Source organism: Bufo gargarizans, chromosome 9, assembly GCF_014858855.1.
Source record: "Bufo gargarizans isolate SCDJY-AF-19 chromosome 9, ASM1485885v1, whole genome shotgun sequence".
NCBI classification, from domain to species: domain Eukaryota; kingdom Metazoa; phylum Chordata; class Amphibia; order Anura; family Bufonidae; genus Bufo; species Bufo gargarizans.
In genome coordinates, this window is record NC_058088.1 from 21,886,741 (window position 1) to 21,910,941 (window position 24,201).

At 45.9% G+C, this 24,201-nt stretch overlaps 1 protein-coding gene across 1 annotated transcript in view; it reads right to left on the minus strand.

Annotated features, from left to right (window-relative positions):
- Nucleotides 1-16: 16 nt before the first annotated feature.
- PFDN6 (prefoldin subunit 6) overlaps nt 17-24,201 on the minus strand; it is a 30,781-nt gene continuing 6,596 nt past the window's right edge. The window contains exons 2-5 of the mRNA XM_044268885.1: nt 16,988-17,051; nt 16,367-16,437; nt 1,252-1,376; nt 17-262 (exon numbers count right to left, since the gene is read on the minus strand). Of these exons, the coding sequence (XP_044124820.1) occupies nt 142-262; nt 1,252-1,376; nt 16,367-16,437; nt 16,988-17,051 (381 nt within the window). The 3' untranslated portion in view covers nt 17-141. The remainder of the gene's footprint in view (nt 263-1,251; nt 1,377-16,366; nt 16,438-16,987; nt 17,052-24,201) is intronic.

Here is a 24,201-nt window from a genome sequence, read left to right on the forward strand (position 1 = left end):
CAGACACAACGTGGCATTCTGTGAACACGTTTAATAACAGATGTGCAGGATACAGCCTGGCGTGATGGCGTGTGACCAGGAGAACATTACGAGCCATGTCCTTCCAGTGTATAAACAGAGTGATGGGGGGGTGTCGCTCTCTCAAGCCTTCACTGCCCCCTTGCCCTGCGCCCGCTGGTATTCTTGCTGCAGCTTCGCCAGGGACGTGCGTTGTTGTTCTGATCGCTGTTCCAGGTCTTTCAGCACAGTTTCATATCTCTTTCTGTGACAGGGAAGGAATGGTAGAAATGATGGATCAATGTGCAGGACAAAAAAAAAAAGGATGTGTTTAAAGGGGTTGTCCATTTTTGTTTTTGTTTTGTTTTTTAAACCTTTTCCCATACCCAGTAGTATTGGTGAAGAAATCCAAACTTATCGTCTCCATTCACTTGACTTCCAATCCCTCTCTGTCAACTTCTGTAGAGTGACGTGTCCTCAAGTGGCACGTGAGCCAGCAGGGATGTGCTGCAGAGGTCAGTCATTGACTGCAGCAGCGCAGGTGACCCCCATCCATGCACAAGCTGAGAAACGGGGACTGGAAGTCCAGTGAGGAGAGCTGGAATAGAGCTATGGAGACAGGTAAGTAGAGATTCCTTCACAGGTACCACTAGCTGAAGATGGGGGGTGGGCTGGGATATAAACAAAACCTGGACAACCCCTTTAAGGGCTGCAGACAAATGTGCATATACAGTATGTGCCAAACCAATCATTAATCACAAACAAGTGCAGGTCCCCCCCACAATACTGTGAAGGGTGGAATCTGTAGCAAAATATGCAGGTAAATCTCACATTACAGGTAGGTTCACACCGACCCGGACACGTTTCTATGCAAAAATCTGTGTGAATCCACTTGTATTCAGCATGCCACTGATTGAAATGGGCATCCATGCCGTAGGGCATGCCAATTCTTGATATAGAATCCACATAAACAGTGCCCAGGGAGCCACGCCGGCTAATCCGCAGCAGCAACCAGAGGTCCCACCTTGGATGTGTGCTGCGGATTCCATGGCAGGGTTTTTCCGGTGTGTCTTTAAATAGTGTGAACACAGCCCAATACATGCAGATTTACCCGCTTTGCACAATCAGGGTCTAGGTCTCTACAAAGAATAATTAACTGAAAGGCGGTCTGTGACCGGAGCCCCCGACGGCGCGTGAGCTCAGCAGACTGCGCTCTGTTGTACACCGCTCCTTCCCCCGTGTAGCTGTACTCACATCTCTCCGTTTATATACAGCAATCTCTTGTCCACCGTGGACTTTGCTTCTTCTAAATCTTGCTTTACCAGGACCGGCCCGATCAGTTTGTACACGGCGTTACTGTCATCCAGCAGAGCCAGCTCCTGCAAAAGTGCAATATAATAAAATGCATCAGCGTTCCCCGCCAGTACATGCAATGCTAAAAGTGCCTGGAAGAGGAGTGATCCGGGCGACGATACGAGACAGGACCACCGTCACTGCCACAGCTTCATGGGATACAGAACTAGATATCGCATCCCCGGCCCTCCCGCCAGGGACGTGGAGTCAGGAAGCCAAAGACTCCTGCACTTTATTACAACTACTTCAGAATTATCTAGCCATATTTATTGGAATATTATTTCTGAAATTACTGACATTTTCTATAGTCCTGTAAGTAAATATATAATGAATACACTGGAAAACACTCGTACAGTGAATAATTGTAAGAAATCGATGCATTTGTCCTCAGAAACAGTTAGAAAAAGCTCTATATGTATCCTGGAAATGCAGAGAATCCTGTGCAAGTCTAAATGGGCATAAAAGAAATATGTAAGAAGCTGCTATATCCAGTGCTGCCGTTAAAGGGTTACCCAGGAAGAAATAATATATTACAGCAGCCTCTGATATGGAAAGGTTCCTACTTACCTGCTATCCACAGCTCCCGTGTGTCCACGGCTTGTTTACTTCTTCTCCGGCATTATCATCTGCTCTGCTGCAGCCAATGACTGGTGTCTGCAAGTGACATATCATCCATGAAGCCAGTTGTTGGCTGCAGTGGAACAGGTGACCATCTCCATACAGGGGACGAAGTAAACAAGCCGTAGACCGGAAGATGGACACACAGGAGCCAGCACGTAGGACTGGAGTGGTGGAGAGCAGATAAGGGATCATGCACACGACCGTATGTATTTTGCGGTCCGCAAAAACGGATCCGCATATAATATACGGACGACGTCCGTGTGCATTCCGTATTTTGCAGAACAGAACAGCTGGCCCTAACAGAACAGTCCTATCTTTGTCTGTAATGCAGACATGGATAAGGACATATTCTATTTTTTTGCGGAATGGACATATGAAAACGAAATGCACACGGAGTAACTTCAGTTTTTTTTTTTTGCGGACCTTTTGAAATAAATGGGTCCGCAAAAAAAAAACGGAACAGACATGGAAAGAAAATACGTTTGTGTGCATGAGCCCTAAGTATGATTCGGTCCATAGAGGAGGAAGGCTGCAGGCTCCTGTGAAAAGCAATTTGCGGACCGCACATCACAGACACTATAATAGAAAATGCCTTTTCTGGTCCGCAATTGCGGGCACAAGAATAGGACATGTTCTATTTTTTTCAGGAACGGAATTGCGGAACCTGAAAAAACGAATGCGGATCCGCATCCTTTCCAGCCCCATTGAAAGTGAATGGGTCCGCAAATTGCAGAACGAATGCGGCCCCAAATTACGGACGTGTGAATGGACCCTAATGCGGTGTTCCTGTTCTGTCTAATTCTGAGAGGACTGCAGGCATTCCCAGTGGTGAACTTCCTCATCTGGTCTTCACTACTGAGCATGTGCAGCACAGGTTCAGGCACTGTAACTAAACGCCTTGGAAAAACATAAAAAGGTAACGAGTATAAGGCTCAGGAGAGAACACAGGAGAGGTAAGAACTGGTTATCATCACTAGAACACCCTGCTTATTACTGATTATAGTATAATGACAGGAGAGGATACAATAGAGGTAAGAACTGATTATCTATCACCGCTAGAACACCCTGCTTATCACTGATTATAGTATAAGGGACAGGAGAGAACACAGGAGAGGTGAGAACTGATTATCTATCATCACTAGATCACCCTGCTTATCACTGATTATAGTATAATGACAGGAGAGGATACAATAGAGGTAAGAACTGATTATCTATCACCACTAGAACACCCTGCTTATCACTGATTATAGTATAATGACAGGAGAGAACACAGGAGAGGTAAGAACTGGTTATCATCACTACAACACCCTGCTTATTACTGATTATAGTATAATGACAGGAGAGAACACAATAGAGGTAAGAACTGATTATCACCACTATAACACCTTGCTTATTACTGATTATAGTATAAGGACAGGGAGAACACAGGAGAGGTGAGAACTAATTATCTATCACCGCTAGAACACACTGATTATACTATAATGACAGTGAGAACACAGGAGAGGTGAGAACTAATTATCTATCATCACTAGATCACCCTGCTTATCACTGATTATAGTATAATGACAGGAGAGAAGACAGGAGGTATAAGAACTGATTATCATCACTAGAACACACTGCTTATCACTACTTATAGTTTAATGACAGGAGAGAAGACAGGAGGGGTAAGAACTGATTATCTAGCAAAACTAGAACACCCTGTGTATCACTGTCTATACTATAAAGGGGCATTGGAGAACACAAGAGAGTGGAAAACTGATTATCATCACTAAAGCACCCTGCTTATCACTGCTTATAGTACAAGGACAGTTGAGAACTGATTATCTATCACCACTAGAACACAGAATATGCTACAGCGCACATTACTGTAATCCAGTGCATTGTATAAAGTATACAGTGAGATGTGAAGACATGGGTGTTAGATGAAGGGCCTGGCTACCTATAGTTTGTTTGGTAGGAAACACACATTTAGTTTTTTTTCTTTAAATTCACTTTTATTGGTTCTATTACAAGTATAGAACGAATAAAAATATTACAATTTTATAAGTCATTCAAGCAGCTCAGAGAAGTTTTGTTGTTGCATATGAAGGAGATTACAACATAAGTTCTCTAAATTGAAGAACATAAGTCAGGGTGAAGTATGGAAGTGTGCGAGCAAGCCAATAGAATCTATTCAAGAGCCGTCTGGTTTTAGACCCTCTCAAGAGTGTGAAGGCTCATGTAAATTTTGCAATTCCTTCACCCCTTGAAGCCTCTATGTGCATGAAAAGAAAAATAAAACATACACAGACTCACATGGATTCAATTTGTTTCCAAAATGTTTGAATGCCGTCACACGTCCACTGGACTTCTGACATCTCCAACATCTGTCTGTGTGAAATTCCGGTGTTTTATACCACCTACACAGTAGTTACTAATGGCTTTCCTGAAGGCGCACACACACTTTGAGAAGCCTTGAGAATGCGTCGATATAAACCGTGTCTCTGCGTCAGAAAGAGCAACTCCCAGCTCCCTCTCCCAAGTGCTCAGGAAACTTGGTTTGGATAAGGTGTTGTGCAAAATAAAGTGCTGAAGTTCTTTTGTGGGAATGACCCTTCCGGTAAGAGCATCTCCTAGTTTCCAAATTATCAAGGAGCGCCACAAGCTTTCCCTGGCTGCTCCTGGAGAGTCAAGCATAACGGGCAAGAGGGACATTGGTAAGAGAGGAGAGGGTCGTAGAGCTAGGATCTGTCCCAATTGCCACCAAACCTCTATTGGGCCTAGTAACGTGGGATTGCTACCCCTAGATGATCTGGGCTTAGGACAAGGAAGCCACATGTTTTCTAGGTCTGTGCCATTGTTCCACGAGGATGAAACTGCAAAGGGGTCCTCCTCACCAGCTGGGAACAATACCTGTAACGCTTTATAATATGAATGCACATTGGGTAGACTCAAACCTCACTTTTCTCGATTCCTGACCATCATTGAGTGAGCCAATCTCGATCTCTTATTTTTCCATAAGAACCTAGAGAAAAGGCTTCTAACAGAAGTAAAAAAGGCGGGGGAGAGGTAAATGGGAACCATCTTGTACAGAACTTTCGGCATAATGTATGTTTTCAATAGATTTCTTCTACCAAGGCAGGAAATCCACAATGCCTCATAAGATTTCAGTAACTTTGTAATTTCCGCCAACAGTGGGGAGTAATTTAGATAATAGAGATCTGAAAGGTCTCTAGAGAGACGTGCTCCTAGATAGGTAACGGATGTAAGAGCCCACGGGAAGCCAGTGTTCAAATTTTAGGCCGGGCACTTGTGACTGGGGGACCGACACATTCAGAACCTCTGACTTGGTTGTGTTGACTTTATAATTAGATAAAACCCCATACTCTTGCAACAACTGTGCGATCACCGGTAAAGAAAAAACAATAGATCATCGGCAAGCCTTGTACGTGTTCTTGTTCTCTGACAGCTTTAAAGGGGTTCTGCACTTTCATTTAACTGATGATCTATCCTCTGGAAAGATTATCAGCATCTGATCGGCAGGGGTCAGACACCCGAGACCCCCACCGATCAGCTGTTTGAGAAGGCAGCGGCGTTCCAGCAGCGCCGCGGCCTTCTCACTGTTTACCGCCGGCCCAGTGACGTCACGACTAGTATAAACTAGTGTGGGCGGGGCTAAGCTCCATTTTAAGTGAACAGAGCTTAGCCCCGCCCACGCTAGTTGATACTAGTCGTGATGTCACTGGGCCAGTGGTTAACAGTGAGAAGGCCGCGGCGCTGCTGGAGCGCCACTGCCTTCTCAAACAGCTGATCGGTGGGGGTCCCGGGTGTTGGACCCCCGCCGATCAGATGCTGATGATCTATCATCAGTTAAATGAAAGTGCAGAACCCCTTTAAGTAGGGTTTCCATTACAAGGGCAAACAGGGTGGGGAATAATGGGCACCCCCGTCTCGTTCAGTTTGTAATTTCAAATGCGGGAGAGAGTGTGCCATTTATGAGAAGGCGCGCATGAGGAGACCGATACGGTATGAAAATGGCATTAATCAGTGGCTGTGGAAATGCAAATCTACGTAGCGTCGCTTCCATAAATGCCCATTGGACCCCATCAAATAGCCTTCTCGGCGTCGATGCTGAGGAGGGCCAATGGTATTTTGGAGGTGTGAGCCGTGTGAATAGCATTAAACAGTCTCCAGGCCCTATTGAAGGAACAGGATAGGATACCGGACCAATTGCAGGTTTTCCTGGGAGTGCATGATGCTGAGACGAATGCCCTCCTTCTTTGGGAAACAATGAAGGCATATTTGAGGGGATGTCTTAAATCATCGATTTCATTTATCAAGAGGGATACTAGGAAACAAGAGGACTCCCTCAATGCTTGCGTTAGGGAAGCTGAAGCTAGGTTCCTGTCAGACCCTTCGGAGACACATAGGCAGGATTGGCTGTTGAAAGGCAGGATGTACTTAGTCCATCTGCATGAAAAGAGTAGTCGCAGGCTATTTTTTTATAAGCAGCAGGCCTTTGAGGTAGGAAATAAGGCGGGAAGACTTCTGGCTCAAATAGTGCATAGAAACACCTCTGCACCACCGGTTTTGCGTATTCAGGCTCTGGATGGAGTGATTAAAGACTCTGTGTCAGACATAGTGGCGTGTTTTGCTGACTTCTATCGTGAGTTATATCAATCACGAGTGTCCTACTCTGAGACTGAACTTGAGCATTACCTGGATGAGATTTCTTGTCCGTCACTCTCAATGGAAGACAGCAACCTACTGGAGGAGGACATAACTCTGGAGGAGATTCAAGCCGCAATTGCTGGTTTGGCAAATGGGAAGTCTCCTGGTCCTGACGGGCTGCCTCTGGAGGTATACTCCAGGTATGTTGACATCCTGGGTCCTCAACTGAGAGAGATGTTAAAGGAAGCGTGGCGTCTTGGTACACTTCCGGACTCCCTATATGAAGCATCCATAGTAGTGATTCTCAAACCAGATAAGGAGCCGACGGACTGTGCTTCCTATCGGCCGATATCTTTGCTGAATCTGGATTACAAAATTCTGACAAAGATCTTGGCCAATAGGCTGAACAAAGTGGTATCTAGCATAATACACTGCGATCAGACTGGGTTCATACCCGGGAGGTCCACTTCTAGCAACATCCGCAGAGCGCAAATCATAGCCCAACTTGGAGCCTGCCAGGGGAGACAATGGGCGATGGCCTCACTAGATACAGCCAAGGCCTTCGATTCGCTGGAGTGGCCGTACCTGCTGAGGGTGTTGGGGAGATTTGGCTTCGGTCCTAAGTTCTTACAATGGATTCGGATACTATACAATAATCCGAGAGCTAGTATTTTGGTCAATGGCACGGCCTCCCCTTGCTTCCCATTGCAGAGGGGTACGAGGCAGGGTTGTCCTCTTTCTCCCCTCTTATTTGCAATTGCCATTGAACACCTGGCCTTACGTATCCGCCTTGACTCAACATTCAGGGGGGTTGGTTTGGGGGGGGAGAGAGGACAGAGTGGGTCTGTATGCAGACGACCTCATACTATACATGAGTGACATGGATACCTCCTTACCTCGAGTTATCACGATTATAGAGCAATTCAGCCATTTCTCTGGGTTGCACATTAATTGGGCTAAGTCTGCCCTGATGCCTTTATGGCGTTCCGATTGGCCTGCAGTTCACCATAACCTGAGGGTGGTGGACCACTTTAAATATCTGGGGATTATCATTACCAGAGTACCAGGTGACTCTTACTCCAGGAATGTTGCCCCCCTGGAGGCCATATTCACTGAGAAGTTCAAGGTGTGGAAAACCCTCCCGCTGTCTGTTATGGGCAGGATCAATCTGATCAAAATGGTCTTGTTGCCTAAAGGGCTGTACATTCTGGGACACGCGTGCACCCCTATACCACGGAATCTATTGGACCGGCTCCACTCCTCAATGACTCAGTTCCTATGGGGCAGAGCCAGGCATAAACTTGCCTTGAACACATTACAGCGGCCCAGGACACAGGGGGGGGGCGTCGCTGCCGAACTTCCATTTGTACTTTTTGGCAGGACAGCTAAAGTTTTTGGCTGGGTGGGTCAATGGGAAGCCCTTGCAAAATATGGATTATTACCTGCAGCAGCACTTGGACATATCTAACTTGTGGCCAGTGCTGGAGAAGGCTAGTTCCTTGTCGAGACGGTTACTACCGGTACACAGGTTGGCACAACAAGTCTGGAGGGATGCTAAATTGAGGCAGTATCAAGACTGGGCCGACACCATACCTCTGTGGGATAACTCCTTATTCCCCCATTTGCAAGGGATTGTAGGTACGCATGCTTGGGCAGAGGCCGGTGTTGTAGCTTTGCGGGATTTGTACAGTGGAGGCATCCTACGCTCATTCTCTCAAATCCAGGAGCAATATGGTTTGGCACGCACCCAATTCTTTAAATATCTGCAGATTAGGCATGCTCTGCAGGAACAATTTAGAGATGGAAACAGGGCCATATCTTCTTACCCCCTCATAGGAGTTATTAAATCTCAGGGACCCCGGGGCATAGTATCTGTGCTCTACACCCATCTCCTAGAGAATCACATGTCCGCGCAACCTATACTTGCTGAGGCACGGTGGAAAGGGAATATCCAGCTTCTTTCGGCGGAGGATTGGTCGGAGGCGTTAGAGGCGGTAACTAGGGTATCTCCCTCAATCAATAATAGGTTGATCCAGTTATTTATGCTACACCGCAGCTATTTGACCCCCACTAGATTGCATAGGATGGGGAGACTTCCCCACTCCAACTGTTTGAGGTGCTCTCACAATAACGCGGATTTTTGGCATATGATGTGGGAATGCATTCACATTAAGTCATATTGGCAGGCAGTACTGGGTGTGCTTTCATCTTTGGGCCTAGGTCCTGTCCCGCTATGCCCTAAGGTGTGTCTGTTGGGTATCCTAGACAATGATGGCTGGACTCATTATAACAAGATATTCCTGAGTGAATCCCTGTTCTTGGCCCGTAAGGTTATTGCCCTCAAATGGATGGCGGATGATTTCCCGACTTTGGGGATATGGAAAAGGTTGGTTAATCAGGTGATCCCCTTTGAGAAAGTGATATTTGTCAATAGAAAGTGTCCAGATAAGTTCCAGAAAGTGTGGGGACTGTGGTGTGACTCGCACTTAACAACCTCAATGGGGTCTGCGGTCTCAGTTGGTCCTGGACAGGATCGGTTATGAAAATTTTTTATTTTCTTTCTTTTTCTGTTTTGCCCTATTCGATCTATGGTATCTCTGCTGTGTAAGCCCTGAAATGATGTACCCTCTCTGCGTTTGATTAATTGTGGATGTATAATCACTGTCTTTACATGTGACCAGACCTGTACTATGTTTTGGTATCCTCTATGCAATTGTACCACTGATGTGCCTTGTTACTCTTGTTTCAATAAAACGAGTTTAAAAAAAAAAAAAAACAGTCTCCAGGCATTTGTCTTACCCCCTCTCCCCTGTTCTGGGCCTACTAAGGAGAGGATGATAGCTCTGATTCTTTTAGCGAGCACTTTAGCCCAAATTTTCAGATCTTGGTTTAACAAAGAAATTGGCCTATAGCCGCCACATTCTATGGGGATTAAGGTGATACAAGCCTCTTGGGATTGTCTAGGGAGGGAGCTCCCAGAGAGAAGAGCGTTACATACTTTTGTCAAATGAGGTACTAAAATCTCTTGAAAGGTTTTAAAGTAATGGAGGGGGAATCCATCTGGACCTGGACTCTTTTTGGGAGAGAATCTGCAAATAACATCTGAGTTCCTCCTCCGAGAAACGACAGACCAGGTCTAATGCAACTGGGGGGGCTAGAGAGGGGATTCCAAAAACTTCTGGGTTGCAGCCCTGGTACTCAAGTCGGTGTCTTTGTCCCCAGGATCTTTGAGATTGTATAGTTTGGTGTAAAAAAGATGGAAAGCCTTTGCAATCTCCTCTGTAGTAGTAACCAGTTTGCCAGAATCCGTTTTGAAGGATTTAGTTCTGGCTTTCATAAGGAGAGAGGACATAAGTCGTCCTCCCTTGTCTCCATGTACATAAATAAGGTGTTTAAAGTATAAGTATTTCTTAGCTGATCGTGTCGAGAGAAAAGCTTTGAGCCTTGCTCTCAGGATCACTAAATCTTCCTGCAGGGTAAGAGACTTAGAACTTTTCTGGATTCTCTCTACTGCAATATACTATCCACCTCCTTTTGTTTGTCTCTTTTTAGTTTTGAGCCAAGGGCAATGAATATTAGGGATCGACAGATTATCAGAAGTACCGATATTATCGGCCGATATTCAGCATCTAACCTTGCCGATATGCCGATAATGCGTATAAAGCGAATACTAGTGAGCGCTTATGGAAGCGCTCACTAGTATGCATCGGGTGCCAGGAGCAGGGAAGAAGCGCAGCAAGCGCTTCCGATACTCACCCTCCCTGGTCTTCTTTGATGGGGCCCGCACTGCACTATCCTAACCCTGTACAGCGTCAGGTGACGGTGCAGCGCGGGCCGGAGAACACAGGGGAGCGCAACACCGGACCCGAAGATGAAGAGGATCCGCGGCGCATGAGAGGTGAGGATTTTATTTTATTTTATTGATCTGAGGTCTGATAGGGGTTAAAGTCTCATCTGAGGTCTGATAGGGGTTAAAGTCTCATCTGAGGTCTGATGGGGGTTAAAGTCTCATCTGAGGTCTGATAGGGGTTAATAAAGTCAGTGAGAAGGGGGGGGGGGAATGGTGTGGAAACTGGCACTCATAAATGCCAATTATAAATTGACTACTAACTAAGGGCTTTATTAATTTATAATTTACCATATATATTTATAATACACTCGTGCCAAATGCAAATTTTACCAACTAATATATATTATAATATATAAAATATCGGTATAAATTATCAGCTATCGGCCTGAAAGTTCACCAATTGTCGGCTTTATCGGCCTCTGGGAGGCTTTATGAGCCTCCCAGACCATTGGCGCTTTCACTTCCTCCACTGAATTTACAGCGAAGTATTCTCTAAGGTGTCTATTGACTTCCTGACGGACCTTTTTCATCACTAAGGAGGGACTCGTTTAACCTCCATGACCATTCCCCTTTAGGTAACCGCTTCATGTATAGTGTGATAGGAACGGTAATATTACCAATGGAGGCTGAACGCATCTGTAACCACACTGATTCGGTGGCCAGGAGGTGGTCTAATCTTTGAAGAGCGTTGTGTGTGGCTGACCTAAAGGTACAATCCCTTGTTTGAGGATGAAGTTGTCTCCACAAATCTACTAATCCCAACTCCTGCAATTTAGTATGGAGTCTTCCAATTGCTCTTTGCGTTATAGGAGAACGTTGTGACGACGAATCCAACACAAAATTTAAATCACCTCCTAGAATAATTTGACCCTCCGCAAACATTTTTAAATCATCCAAAACTTGTAACAACCGGGGAACTTGTTTTGCGTTAGGTACGTAGATATTTGCTAAGGTGCATGTCGTGGAGGCGACAGACCCTTCAAGAAAGAGAACTCTGCCCCGAGACCTGAAATGGAATAGATTTGTGGATTGCAATTGTTACGCTGACAACTGTGGAGCCATTGGCTGAAGTAATGAGTAGGGAGTTTGGGGATTTAGTCTTTTCTAAAGTGGGTTTCTTGTAGAAAGTCAATACTGGTTTTGAGTTCACGTAGTAGAAAGATGGTGGGATGTCTCTTATCAGACGAGTTTAAGCCTAGAGTGCTGATGGTAATCTCTGCCATAATTACCCCGTGTTAGGCTTATGTCCCTCTTTGGCTATTCAAAAAAGATAGAAGAGTGAGGCCAGGTGTATGGTAACCCCTAGCAGTAAGTAAAGTGTAAAAAAAATGTGAAAGGGAAGGAGAGGAGGACTAACAGAGCTGGGGGAAGACACCAGACAAGAGGCGACTACTAAGAAGAAGCCTCCGACAAACGTATATTAATAACTGTACAAACTTGTACTTCGCAGATCTTAAACAAATTCTGTGTGTCTTGCCTGCTAAGTCACCAAATTAGTTATTCTAAGGGGGGGGGGGGGTCTTAGCGAGACAAGGGATGTGAGATATGATAATTCTCCTCTCCTTCGGCTCTTGATTCCTACACGCTGTCTTCCATGGTTCCACTTTGGGCAGTTGTGGGAGGTTCTGATCATCCAGCATTGGCATCCAGGATTGGATTTGCAGCGGGGGAATCTCCAGCACTACCCATATTCTATCCAGGTCAAGCAGGGTATGTACTGTAAGCCTCTGACCAATGAGCCAGACAGCTAGGCCAAACGGAAAAAGCCACAAATATTGAATGTTCTTTGACCGTAGAAGTTCAAGTGATGGGCGTAGAATTCTCCACTCAGCTAGGGTAGCTGGTGCTAGATCCAGATAGAAGTGTAGGGTAGCGTCAGCGTATATAGTGGGCTGTTTCTCTCTAGCAGCTGTTAAATCTGGGACGTATCCACATACGATAACAGACCATAAATTATATCTCTTGGTATTTCCCCTTGTTTTGGTTTGGGGCGTAATGCTCTATGAATTCGTTCAACCACTTTTCCCGCTGCCCTCTCTGGGCCCAGAAGATTGCTGAAGATCTCATGCGCCACCTTCCCAAGGGACTCTGGCGCAAACTGCTCCGGTAAGCCCTTGATTCTAATAATTTTCCTTCGGCTCCGGTTCTCTTGGCCTTCTACAAGTAACAGTGGCTTATTGATAAATTCAGCATGTTGAGAAGATTGCGTCTCTACCGCATCAGAGAAGGCCACTATACTTGATTGCGCCATTTCCAGACCTTCCACTCTGTGACCTATTTGTTTTATGTCAGCCAATTCCTCCATCACAGGTCTCATAGCTTGAAGGATAGTTTTCCTTAAGAAAGCCTTAGTAATAGGGGCAGAGGCAGACTCACCCTAATCGCTCTCTGCCACACTGTCTCTGTCCGAGTCAGCCGCCGCCATCTTGGACGAGTCTCAGACGAGCTGTGCATTTTGCAAGTCCATTTGGCTGGCATTCCGCTTCGGAGTTACCGGTAGCTCCTTGGAGGTTTTAACCATTTTGTGAGGCTTTTAACCCACTAAACAGGCGACCCTGAGGTGCACTTGTGAGGGAGCCGCAGGATCCAGGTCCATCACTGCCAGCGGCCCACACATTCAGTTTTTGATGCAGTGTTTGAATGAAAGCCAAATGTGGATGAGACAGGAAGGGGAAGTATACAGGTGCAGCTGTCAACACAGGGTGCTGCTCTAATCGTAGACCCCTGCACTAAGTGCAAAGCATAGCAGGCTGTTAGTGTAACATTTACTATACTTAAAAGTCTGTCCTTACTATTTCTGATTCCATTAGATCTGACCCCTGGATTCAGCACAAAATACTGCATCAAAAACTGCACCAAAAACTTAATGTGAGAATCCAGTTTGACAGCACGTGCTTTGTAATGGCGAGACCACATGGGGCAGCAGTGAGACTGACGCTTTGACGGCACAAACCGCGGCAGCCTGTGGATGCTGCATTTTTTTATTAATTGGAAAACAGCCATTTCACGTGCAGAACAGCCTGCCATTTAGCCCTATGCACATCAAGCAATCATTTACAGGTGTTATCCACATTCAGGAAGAAACCAGACAACACTTGGGGTGCGTCTGCTACAAAGAACAGATGATCACTAAGGCCTCTTTCACACTTCAGTGTTTGGTCAGTGATTTCCATCAGTGATTTGTGAGCCAAAACCAGAAGTGGAGCCTCCACAGACATGAGGTAGAAGGGAAAGATCTGCTCCTGTTCTGTGTTTAGAGTTGCACCTGGTTTTGGCTCACAAATCACTGATGGAAATCACTGACTAAACACTGAAGTGGGAACGAGGCCTTACCCGGCAGATCCTGCGCTGCTGCTCTGGTTTTCCCGGCTGCAGCGGTCACGTATTGTCGACATGATGTCACCGCTGAAGCCGAGTAAACAGAACCTGGCCGGAGAACCGTAGAGGGGACGTGTTGTCTGGTTTCTTCCTGAAACTAGATAACCCCTTAAAAAATCAATTTAAAATTGCAGTATCTGTAGGCGGTGGCCGTTTTCCCCCGCACTGAGGCCGTGTCAGTGCCACCTCTTATGGCCTCACCTTTGAGGGGTCTTTGTGAAATAGCGGACTGCTTAAGACGAAGGACATTCTTATCCCTGCGCAGTATCAAGCCTGCCATCTCTCCTCAATCTACACATCATGGGGTCCCATCAACTAGTATTCCCAAAAATTGCATGATGCTCCTAATCATCCCAATCATTCAATGCCCGGAGGGGGCTGTACGAGATGACAAGGGCCCTGGAAAGCCGCGTGCGCCAATCATTCCAGTGACTGGGGTTGGGCTGCAATACCACACGGTTCACAGACACATGCCCGATAATATAAAAAAAAAGGCAGAGCCTTCCGTCTAATCTCATATAACAAGGAGAACGTGGACACCAAATAAATCAAACCTCTCCTATTTCTATGACGCCTTGTGGTGCCGCTCACAGTCCGTGGAGGAAATCACTGAGGTACAAGAAAACCAAACAGGAAGAGGAAAGCAGCAATGGAAAGCACTAAATACGGGATCAGCCGGCGTCTGCCAACTGCCGGCGTGTCACACAATAGAAAATGAGCTCATTACAGCCGAGGATAAACCCTACGGGCAGGAAGGAATGGACAGGCAGGAGGGGTGCTGAGGGAGTGCCAAATCTACAGCGCAAGAACCAGGAAGGTATCTGGACACAGCTTTCTTCATCACGGCTTCTGACGACACCTTGCTCTGGAGGACCTAACATATCTGTGAGGACATGGACAAGACCACGGATGTCGGTGTACAATACATAAGGCCTCATTTCCCTGTGGTGCCAAACTGTTAGTGAAAAGTGTCACATCTTAGGTCACTACTGCAAAGGGAGTCCCTGTGATGTCATCAGTGATGTGGAGGGGATCCCTACGAACGCATCGTGCAATAACAGTGACCTCCACAGCACCCCTCGCCCTAAAGAGTGACCTCCACAGCACCCCTTGCTCTAAAGAGTGACCTCCACAGCACCCCTCCCCCTTAACAGTGACCTCCACAGCACCCCTCCCCCTTAACAGTGACCTCCACAGCACCCCTCCCCCTTAACAGTGACCTCCACAGCACCCCTCCCCCTTAACAGTGACCTCCACAGCACCACTCGCCCTTAAGAGTGACCTCCACAGCACCACTCGCCCTTAAGAGTGACCTCCACAGCACCACTCGCCCTTAAGAGTGACCTCCACAGCACCCCTCCCCCTTAACAGTGACCTCCACAGCACCCCTCCCCCTTAACAGTGACCTCCACAGCACCACTCGCCCTTAAGAGTGACCTCCACAGCACCACTCGCCCTTAAGAGTGACCTCCACAGCACCACTCGCCCTTAAGAGTGACCTCCACAGCACCACTCGCCCTTAAGAGTGACCTCCACAGCACCACTCGCCCTTAAGAGTGACCTCCACAGCACCCCTCCCCCTTAACAGTGACCTCCACAGCACCCCTCCCCTTTAAAAAGGGTTTTCTCCTTTCAGTAAATGGCATTTATCATGTGCAGAAAGTTAATACCAGGCACTTCCTAATGTATTGTGATTCTCCATATTGCCTCCTTTGCTGTTTTCATTCATTTTTCCATCACATTATACACTGCTTGTATCCAGGGGTTATGGCCACCGATACTGCGCAGATACGAGGTGGTCGGGACGGGAGCTGCTGTGCATGCGTGCCTATGTGCGCTCCCAGCCAACAGATGGGCCAGCGCTTTTTCCTAAAGTGTCCAAGCATGACCACTGCTGCTGGATTGCAGGGTGGTCGTAAGCCCTGGATACGAGCAGTGTATAATGTGACGGAAAAATGAATGACGCCAGCACTGTGTGCAGAAGCGTGCAGCGGACAGGGACCAGGCCATTAGTCCAGTATTTCACCTGGGAGGTGTTGGAGGGGATTAAAAGGGTTGACCATTTTATATACAAACTCAGGAAACTCCTGTAAACGGCCTAAAATAACAAATGAATGGGTACTCAGCTGTTTTCGTACCGGTTTCTTCAAGCGCTATACTCGGGTACATGATCTTCTCACAGCGGTGACGTTCCATGTACAGGCCACTGCTGCAGCCAACTGCTGGCATCAGCCATGCACAGGATTGTCTCTGCTGAGGCCAGTGATTGGTCGCAGCTGTGACCTGTGCATGGAATGTCACCGCAGCAGCGAGGACTGGAGCGCAGGAAGAAGTAGGAGAAAACGGGCGAGTATCCATTCTTTTGTTAATTTAGGGCGTTTACAGGGGTAGCCTGGCTTTTATATAAAGGTGGACAACCCCTTTAAGAATTATTTACATGAAACAAGAAATCCTCTTTTACTGGGTCTGGTTCCAGAGACCCCCAGGAGCACACGGCCATGAGATGGCTTCCCTCACCTCTTTCACTATGTTGTTCTCAGTGAGCTGAGCTTCGAGCTTCTGTCGGGCAGACATACTGCTGCTGATATCTGGGGAAAGAGGACATTGCAGAGTTAAAGGCGTTCTCTGACGTTAAACGACATGTTCACCTTGTTTTTACAGCTTGTATGACTATCCTAGCATTTTGTGTATACAGCTCCAGCGCAGACCTATGTGTCCCCGCTGGGAACCCTCTGTAGTCTGACCCTGATGTCTTACCGCTTCTGTCAGTCAGTTAGTTCTTGTAGTACCATTCGCTGGGGAGCAGAGTAATGCATTGCATGACTACAGGACCAGACTACACACGGTTTGTATGTAGTCTGTTACCATGGAGACACACCAGTCTGATTGGGAGGTAGGAGAAGCTGTGCCTTATATAAAGCTGGTGTGTGGTCCAGGAAATATGGAAGGCGTTCCAGACCCAGACTCACAGCATTGTAGTGACTGACGGCGGGTCTCGCCTACTGCCCCGTACTCGCACCATGCTGACAGCGAAGCTCCCGATTCACAGCCCATTACCATTCCTGTGCCCCTTCATCTCTCCTCACACAGTGAATGTCATTCGATGATCCCTGGACCCCCCCACCCCCTTATTTTTACCTTTCTGCACCTGCTGGTATTTGGTGACCTCGCCCTGGAGCTTCTCCTGTAACTGCGCTGCCATCTGTGTACAAGATACAAAGAAGAAGATGAATACACTGCACAACTCCAATGGTCCAGGAGCAGAATCCTGCCGGACCATCGGGGCGAAGCGGCGTGCGTGACAATTCGCAACAGGGAAAACGTGCACATCGGCAAACAGTCTGTGGGATTCAGGGCAGGCTGCGGACTCTGCAGGAACATCTCCCCACATCTGGCCTGCCTCATCATGTTTAGGCCACCATAACTTTTTTTTTTTTATTAACGTGGATGTGCGAGGCCTAGTTTTATGCGGGAGAAAATCGCTTTTCATACGGTTCCTATATATTATTTCATCATTTATATATGGTACTTTTTTGTGTTGCAAGTATAGAAAGAGCTATTTTTGCTTTTTCGCACATATTTCACACTGAATAGTCCGTGTTAATGACTTATTCGGGGTATTTCAGTCATCTGGAGACCTGATAAGCATTTTTTTTTTTTTTTATTGTTTGCTTTTATGTAAAGTATGCAAAAGAAAATGTATTTTTATGAAAAATAATCCTTCATTTTATCTATTTTTTGCTAGCTTTTTATTTACGAATCTTTAATTACATTTTCTTTTTACAATTTCACAGACTGCAGCAGGCAAAGGGTTAACAGCTGGGCTTGGAGCCACCTCTGATCCTGGCTGTGGAGCGGGAGGCAGCTCTAAGAGCCGGGGCGGTCAGTTACAGCTTCTTCAGTGACCACAAAAGGCTGAGTGCTGGGGCCCCTCCAATCACTACAATGGGGGATCCATGCCCCCCATTCCTCCTTTGTACACCCCCGCAGTGAGGAGAGGCTGATATGTGCACTGCCCTCCATTTAAAGAACATTGGACTGACACAAGCCGAGTACAGGATGCGCCCACCACCGCTCCATCCAAACTCTGCATCTCGCGATCGTTCAGGACCGCCGTGATCAGACCCTACCGGGGGGAAGGGGGGGGGGGGGGGGGGGAGGGCTGCGGCAGTCACCGCTACAGGGGGATGGGGGGCGATGCAGCTGTCACCGCTACGGGGGGGGGGGGACAATGCAGCTGTCACTGCTACGGGGGAACTGTAGAATTACTGAACCAGGGAAGGCCAATAAATGAGTGGACATAATGAAGGGCGCAAAACCACAACCAATGGTCAAAGATACTTCAGTTTATGCCAAGACAACGCGTTTCAGGGTACATGACCCCTTTCTCAAGTCAAAAAAAAAAGGATACTATCAAAATCACAGTGAAAAGTCTATAAAAATTGAAATTTTCAAAGTGGAACCTAATTACATAAAAGTATATATTTTAGGAAAAAATGAATGAATAAAATAAATAATGAAGAAACTGTTCATAAAATACAATAAATGCTAGGCAATATTCATATGCCGTAAAAAAATAAAAAATAAATGTTATATACATATATATATATATACACACACACACACACACAGTACAGACCAAAAGTTTGGACACACTTTCTCATTCGAAGAGTTTTCTTTATTTTCATGACTATGACAATTGTAGTTTCACACTGAAGGCATCAAAACTATGAATTAACACATGTGGAATTATATAGATAACAAAAAAGTGTGAAACAACTGAAAATATGTCATATTCTAGGTTCTTCAAAGTAGCCACCTTTTGCTTTGATTACTGCTTTGCACACTCTTGGCATTCTCTTGATGAGCTTCAAGAGGTAGTCACCTGAAATGGTCTTCACTTCACAGGTGTGCCCTGTCAGGTTTAATAAGTGGGATTTCTTGCCTTATAAATGGGGTTGGGACCATCAGTTGCGTTGCGGAGAAGTCAGGTGGATACACAGCTGATAGTCCTACTGAATAGACTGTTAGAATTTGTATTATGGCAAGAAAAAAGCAGCTAACAGTCTATTCAGTAGGACTATCAGCTGTGTATCCACCCGACTTCTCCACAACGCAACTGATGGTCCCAACCCCATTTATAAGGCAAGAAATCCCACTTATTAAACCTGACAGGGCACACCTGTGAAGTGAAGACCATTTCAGGCGACTACCTCTTGAAGCAGTAATCAAAGCAAAAGGTGGCTACTTTGAAGAACCTAGAATATGACATATTTTCAGTTCTTTCACACATTTTTGTTATGTATATAATTCCACATGTGTTAATTCATAGTTTTGATGCCTTCAGTGTGAATCTACAATTTTCATAGTCATGAAAATAAAGAAAACTCTTTGAATGAGAAGGTGTGTCCAAACTTTTGGTCTGTACTGTATGTATAATCAATTCATGCCCGTCAATAGCCTCACATTAGAATCATTAGGATTGAATATAAAAGTAATATAACAATAAATAGATAATCTCAAAATGGAACAATATATTCGAATAAATAAAATACTTATGGCAATCCGCCGATTAAATAAATAATTAAATGGAATAATAAATAAGAATCCCACCAATGTGGGGTACAGGGCTATGTCACTTCCCACCATAGATATATGGAATGGCTTATCTATGTGGCCATTAAATATAGATAACTCGAGGGGCGCATGTGCGAGACTCAAGAGGAGGACATGCTTCCGTGAGCTTCGCTCCGCTTATCGAACCAACCTGCTCTAAGCGCCTTTAATTAGGCTCCAATCATCCTCATAATCGATGCAGGGATCCCCAAAGATGACCCGCACCAAAGGGAGGTCGAAAATTCCGGGCACCCCGATCCCGTCGCAAACTTTGACGGAGCTTTTCCGACAGACCAGGCAGACTGTCATGGCGGACGCGCCTTCAGAACCCACCAGTCCTATATCATCGGACGGTAGCGGTCCCACATCAGACACGGCAGCTCCGGTTACAGGTCAGAACGACTTATACAAGAATATAGCAGTCCTGTTCAAAACTGAGTTATCCCAGGCCGTTACAGAATTTTCCCGCCAAATTCAAGATCTGGGGAATAGAGTCTCCGACATAGAGACTAGAATGGACGACATGCAAGATGCCTTGGAGCGCGACAAAGAGGACATTGTTTCCCATGATGCCCACCTGATAGAATTAGAACTCAAACTCGAAGATCTTGAGAATAGATCCAGGAGGGGCAACCTGAGGGTCAGAGGCCTCCCGGAGTCCTTTAACGATCTGCAAGCCACCCTCACCACCCTGTTTGTTGCCCTGTTACCACAGACTGAACTCAGTCTCCTCAAGATGGATAGAGTTCACAGGGCTTTGGGGAAACCTCGTAACCTGGACCTACCCAGAGATGTTATCCTCAAGTTCCACCATCCGGAAATGAGAGACAAAATCCTACATGCAGCAAGGGACCTACCTGAACCCCCTGGACTTCCAGCCTCAGTACATCTGTATGCGGATTTGGCACCGTCCACACTGCGTAGACGCCGGGAGATGAGACCTGTTACACAGTCCCTGCAGAAAGCTCACATTCGTTACAGGTGGGGATTCCCCTTTAACCTGTCGTTTCAACTGAACTCTCGCCTTCATACAGTTCATTCATCGACGGAGGGATTAGAAGTCCTACAGCGAGCAGGGATTCCCTGCGAACCTCAAGCCCAGTCACCCTCATCGCCGAAGCCTCAAAGGCCAGCAAGAGTTTGGACCAAAGTTCCTGCGACCCCGAGTGGATCGAACAGATCAAGAATCACATGAACTTCCCCCATCAGGATTTTGGCAAGGTTTTATATTGCTTTAGATCGTATGAGGCCAACCCTCCTGACTCAGGGGTTCGATAACGTGGTTTTTCATGTTGTCCCTGTTTATGGGTCTTTGTGAGAGAGTAAGGCGAGCCAAGTACAGGCTGGCTCTCTACTCACTTTTCCCACTTATGATAGCTTTTTGTTTTGGGCTAACCAGCCCTACTTTTTGTTTTACGCTTTCTTATGTTATTCTGTTGTTTAATTGTATTGTTCTATGTTTCTTGGAGATTCATACTATGAGGTTCTAGGAGGGAGTGGTGCTGGGGCGCGACTGTCTCTGGGGGCGGATGACACTTGGCTTCACTATTGCATTGCTCCAACTCTGATATCATGTGTAAGATATTAACCCATAATGTAAAGGGTATTAACTCCCCACGGAAGAGAAAAACAGCATTCTCCATTTATGTTAAGCACAAGCCGGATGTCATCTGCCTCCAGGAGACTCATTTCACTCCCACATCTCACCCCAAGTACTTTAATCCACAATACTCTACTTTCTATTCCTCCTCATTCACTTCAAAATGTAGGGGTGTAGCGACACTGCTGAAAAACTCCTTCCCTTTCACTGTGTCCCAAACTTGCATAGACCCGGAAGGGAGATACGTAATTTTACTGGGAACATATAGGGATGAGTCTCTTTGCCTGGTTAACTCATATGCCCCTAATGAAGATCCCATTACCTTTTTTGAAATGGTTGGAAAAGTGATTGAATCCCTAACTTTCCATAAACTAGTGTGGTGTGGGGACCTTAACTTTACTATAAATCCGGTACTAGATCGTTCCTCCCCTCCTTCTACCCTGCGACCTACAGCGCAGACAAAAAAGATCCAGCAAGTCTTTCAATCTTTGGCCCTAGCTGACACCTGGAGAGAACACAATGGCGCACAGAGAAGTTATACCTTTTATTCAGCAGCTCAAAGGGTGTATTCACGCATAGATATGATTTTATCCTCCACCTCCCTTCTCCCCTACATGTCCTATTCCAGACACGTGGTGTCCTCATGGTCGGACCATGATATGGTTATATCTGATTTTACGGTTCCGCAGGTCAGTTCTGTTCCGTTTCACTGGAGGCTAAATGAGTCACTCCTGACCCATACAACACAATTTTCTCAATTAAAGGATGAACTCTCAAACTTCTTGTCTGAGAACGTCTCCCACGAAATCAACCCTATGACATTGTGGCTGACACACAAGGCATTCATGAGGGGCAGGCTGATAAGTTTGGCCTCCAGAGAAAGAAGGAACGAACTCAGGCTCAAGTTGGGTTGGAAGCAAAGCTGAGCAGACTTGTTTGAGCTCAACAGAGGTCCCCGTCTCTCTACCTACTTAAGGCTATTAAAGATGTCAAATTACAACTTAACATGATACTCACAAATTCCACTGAAAAAGCCCTTAGATGGACAAACTCCTACTATAAGTATGCCAATAAGCCAGATAAACTTCTAGCCAGCCAACTTAAAAATAAACAGAAGATCAATCAGGTATTTAAAATTAGTACAAGATCAGGTCAAACCACTTCTAACCCTGACACAATCTACACTACGTTCCAGGAATTCTATGCGCATCTTTATTCAGCTCCCCTAGGAAACTCTAGAACAAAGATAAACGAATTTCTATCATCGGTCCATCTCCCTGTCCTGTCCTCGGAGTCCCAATCAGAACTTAATAAACCAGTCTCAGCAGATGAAGTACAATATGCCATCAATTCCTTAAAATTAGGGAAAGCCCCAGGCCCCGATGGCTACTCAGCCTTATACTATAAAAAGTTTGCCCCGCTACTTATCCCACATATAACCAATTACTGCAACTATTTGATGCAAGGATCTACCCCTCCAGAAGAATTCTTAAAAGCTTCCATCACAGTCATACCTAAGCCCAACAAAGACCCCCTACTCACTTCCAACTATAGGCCGATCTCCTTATTAAACATTGACAACAAACTCTTCACTGCTATTTTGGCTGGAAGACTCAACAGATTTCTTCCAAGTCTTATTCATAAGGACCAAGTGGGTTTCATACCCGGCAGGGAAGCCCCTGATAACAACATCAGAAAAATACTTAACGTCATCCAATACTCCAATAGATCCAAAACCCCACTAGCCTTATTGGCCCTAGATATTGAGAAGGCCTTTGATTCTGTTACATGGTCGTATCTTTATGGTGTTCTCTCGACAATGGGAATCAAAGGTCCCTTCTTGGCCGCTATTCAAGCCCTATACTCCAAACCAGAAGCTCAACTTAAATTACCCTCCACAAGGACTTCTCACATACCCATTAGAAGGGGAACTAGGCAGGGCTGCCCCCTATCCCCGGCCCTATTTGCTGTTGCCATTGAACCCCTAGCAGCCCACATAAGATCCCATCCGGATATTAAAGGTTTGACAATTGGGGGGGACAGAATATAAACTCAATCTCTTTGCAGATGACCTTATGTTAACCATCACCAACCCCATTATCTCCTTCCCCTCACTGCTGAAATTATTGGACTCATTCTCCAAAGCTTCGGGCCTCTCCATAAACCACGCCAAGTCTGACTTACTTCTATGTAACACCCCCACTTCTACTAAAACATTGCTCACTCAAAATTTCCCTTTCCAGTTTAAATCTCAATATATCCCATATTTGGGAGTTATGCTACCAAAAACGCTTGATACAACATATAGGATTAATTATTTACCCATATATAAAAAAATACGTCAGGACTTGGGGAATTGGCAATCCCTCCAAGTGTCTTGGGTGGGTAAGATAAATATCTTCAGAATGGTAGTCCTCCCGAGACTCCTTTATTTATTTAGGGCTTTACCAATCCCAGCTCAAGTAAGGTATCTGAGGGCAGTTCAGAGAGATGTATTGAGGTTTATATGGGCTAATAAACGTCCTCGTATATGCAAGGCAGTAATGTGTAGACATAGGTCACATGGGGGACTATCAGTACCGGACTTAGTAAAATATTATCAAGCAGCCAGATTGGCTCAAATGTTTCTGACCCATTTAAACCCACAGGATCACCCCCTATGGATCCCACTTGAACGCACTATCCTTCTCCCCTACACATGGAAAGCCCTGGTCTGGAATACCGCACCCATTCCTCCAGCAGTTCGTAATAATTCCCTTTTGACTTATTATTCGCTGATTCTCTGGAGGTCAGTTAGGTTTAAATTTTCCCTGCAATCTAGGCCTTCGCCCTTACTGAGCATTGTAGGTAACCCGGCTTTTCTTCCAGGCCTAGAAGGTAATAACCTTAGTTGGTGGTCATCTAATCAGCTATGTACCCTCCACAAACTTCTAGTTAGAGGTAAATTAATATCCATCTCAGACTTTAAAGAGAAATATGCGCCCCCTGTAGGAGACTATCTCCTCATGAACCAGGTCTTCTCTTATCTTAGGTCTAACCTGATACCAAACCGTAGTGTAGAATTTTCTCCCTTTGAGCGCTCTATTAATTACTCGCTATACAGGCAGGGCCTCCTCTCAAGAATGTATGCAGCCCT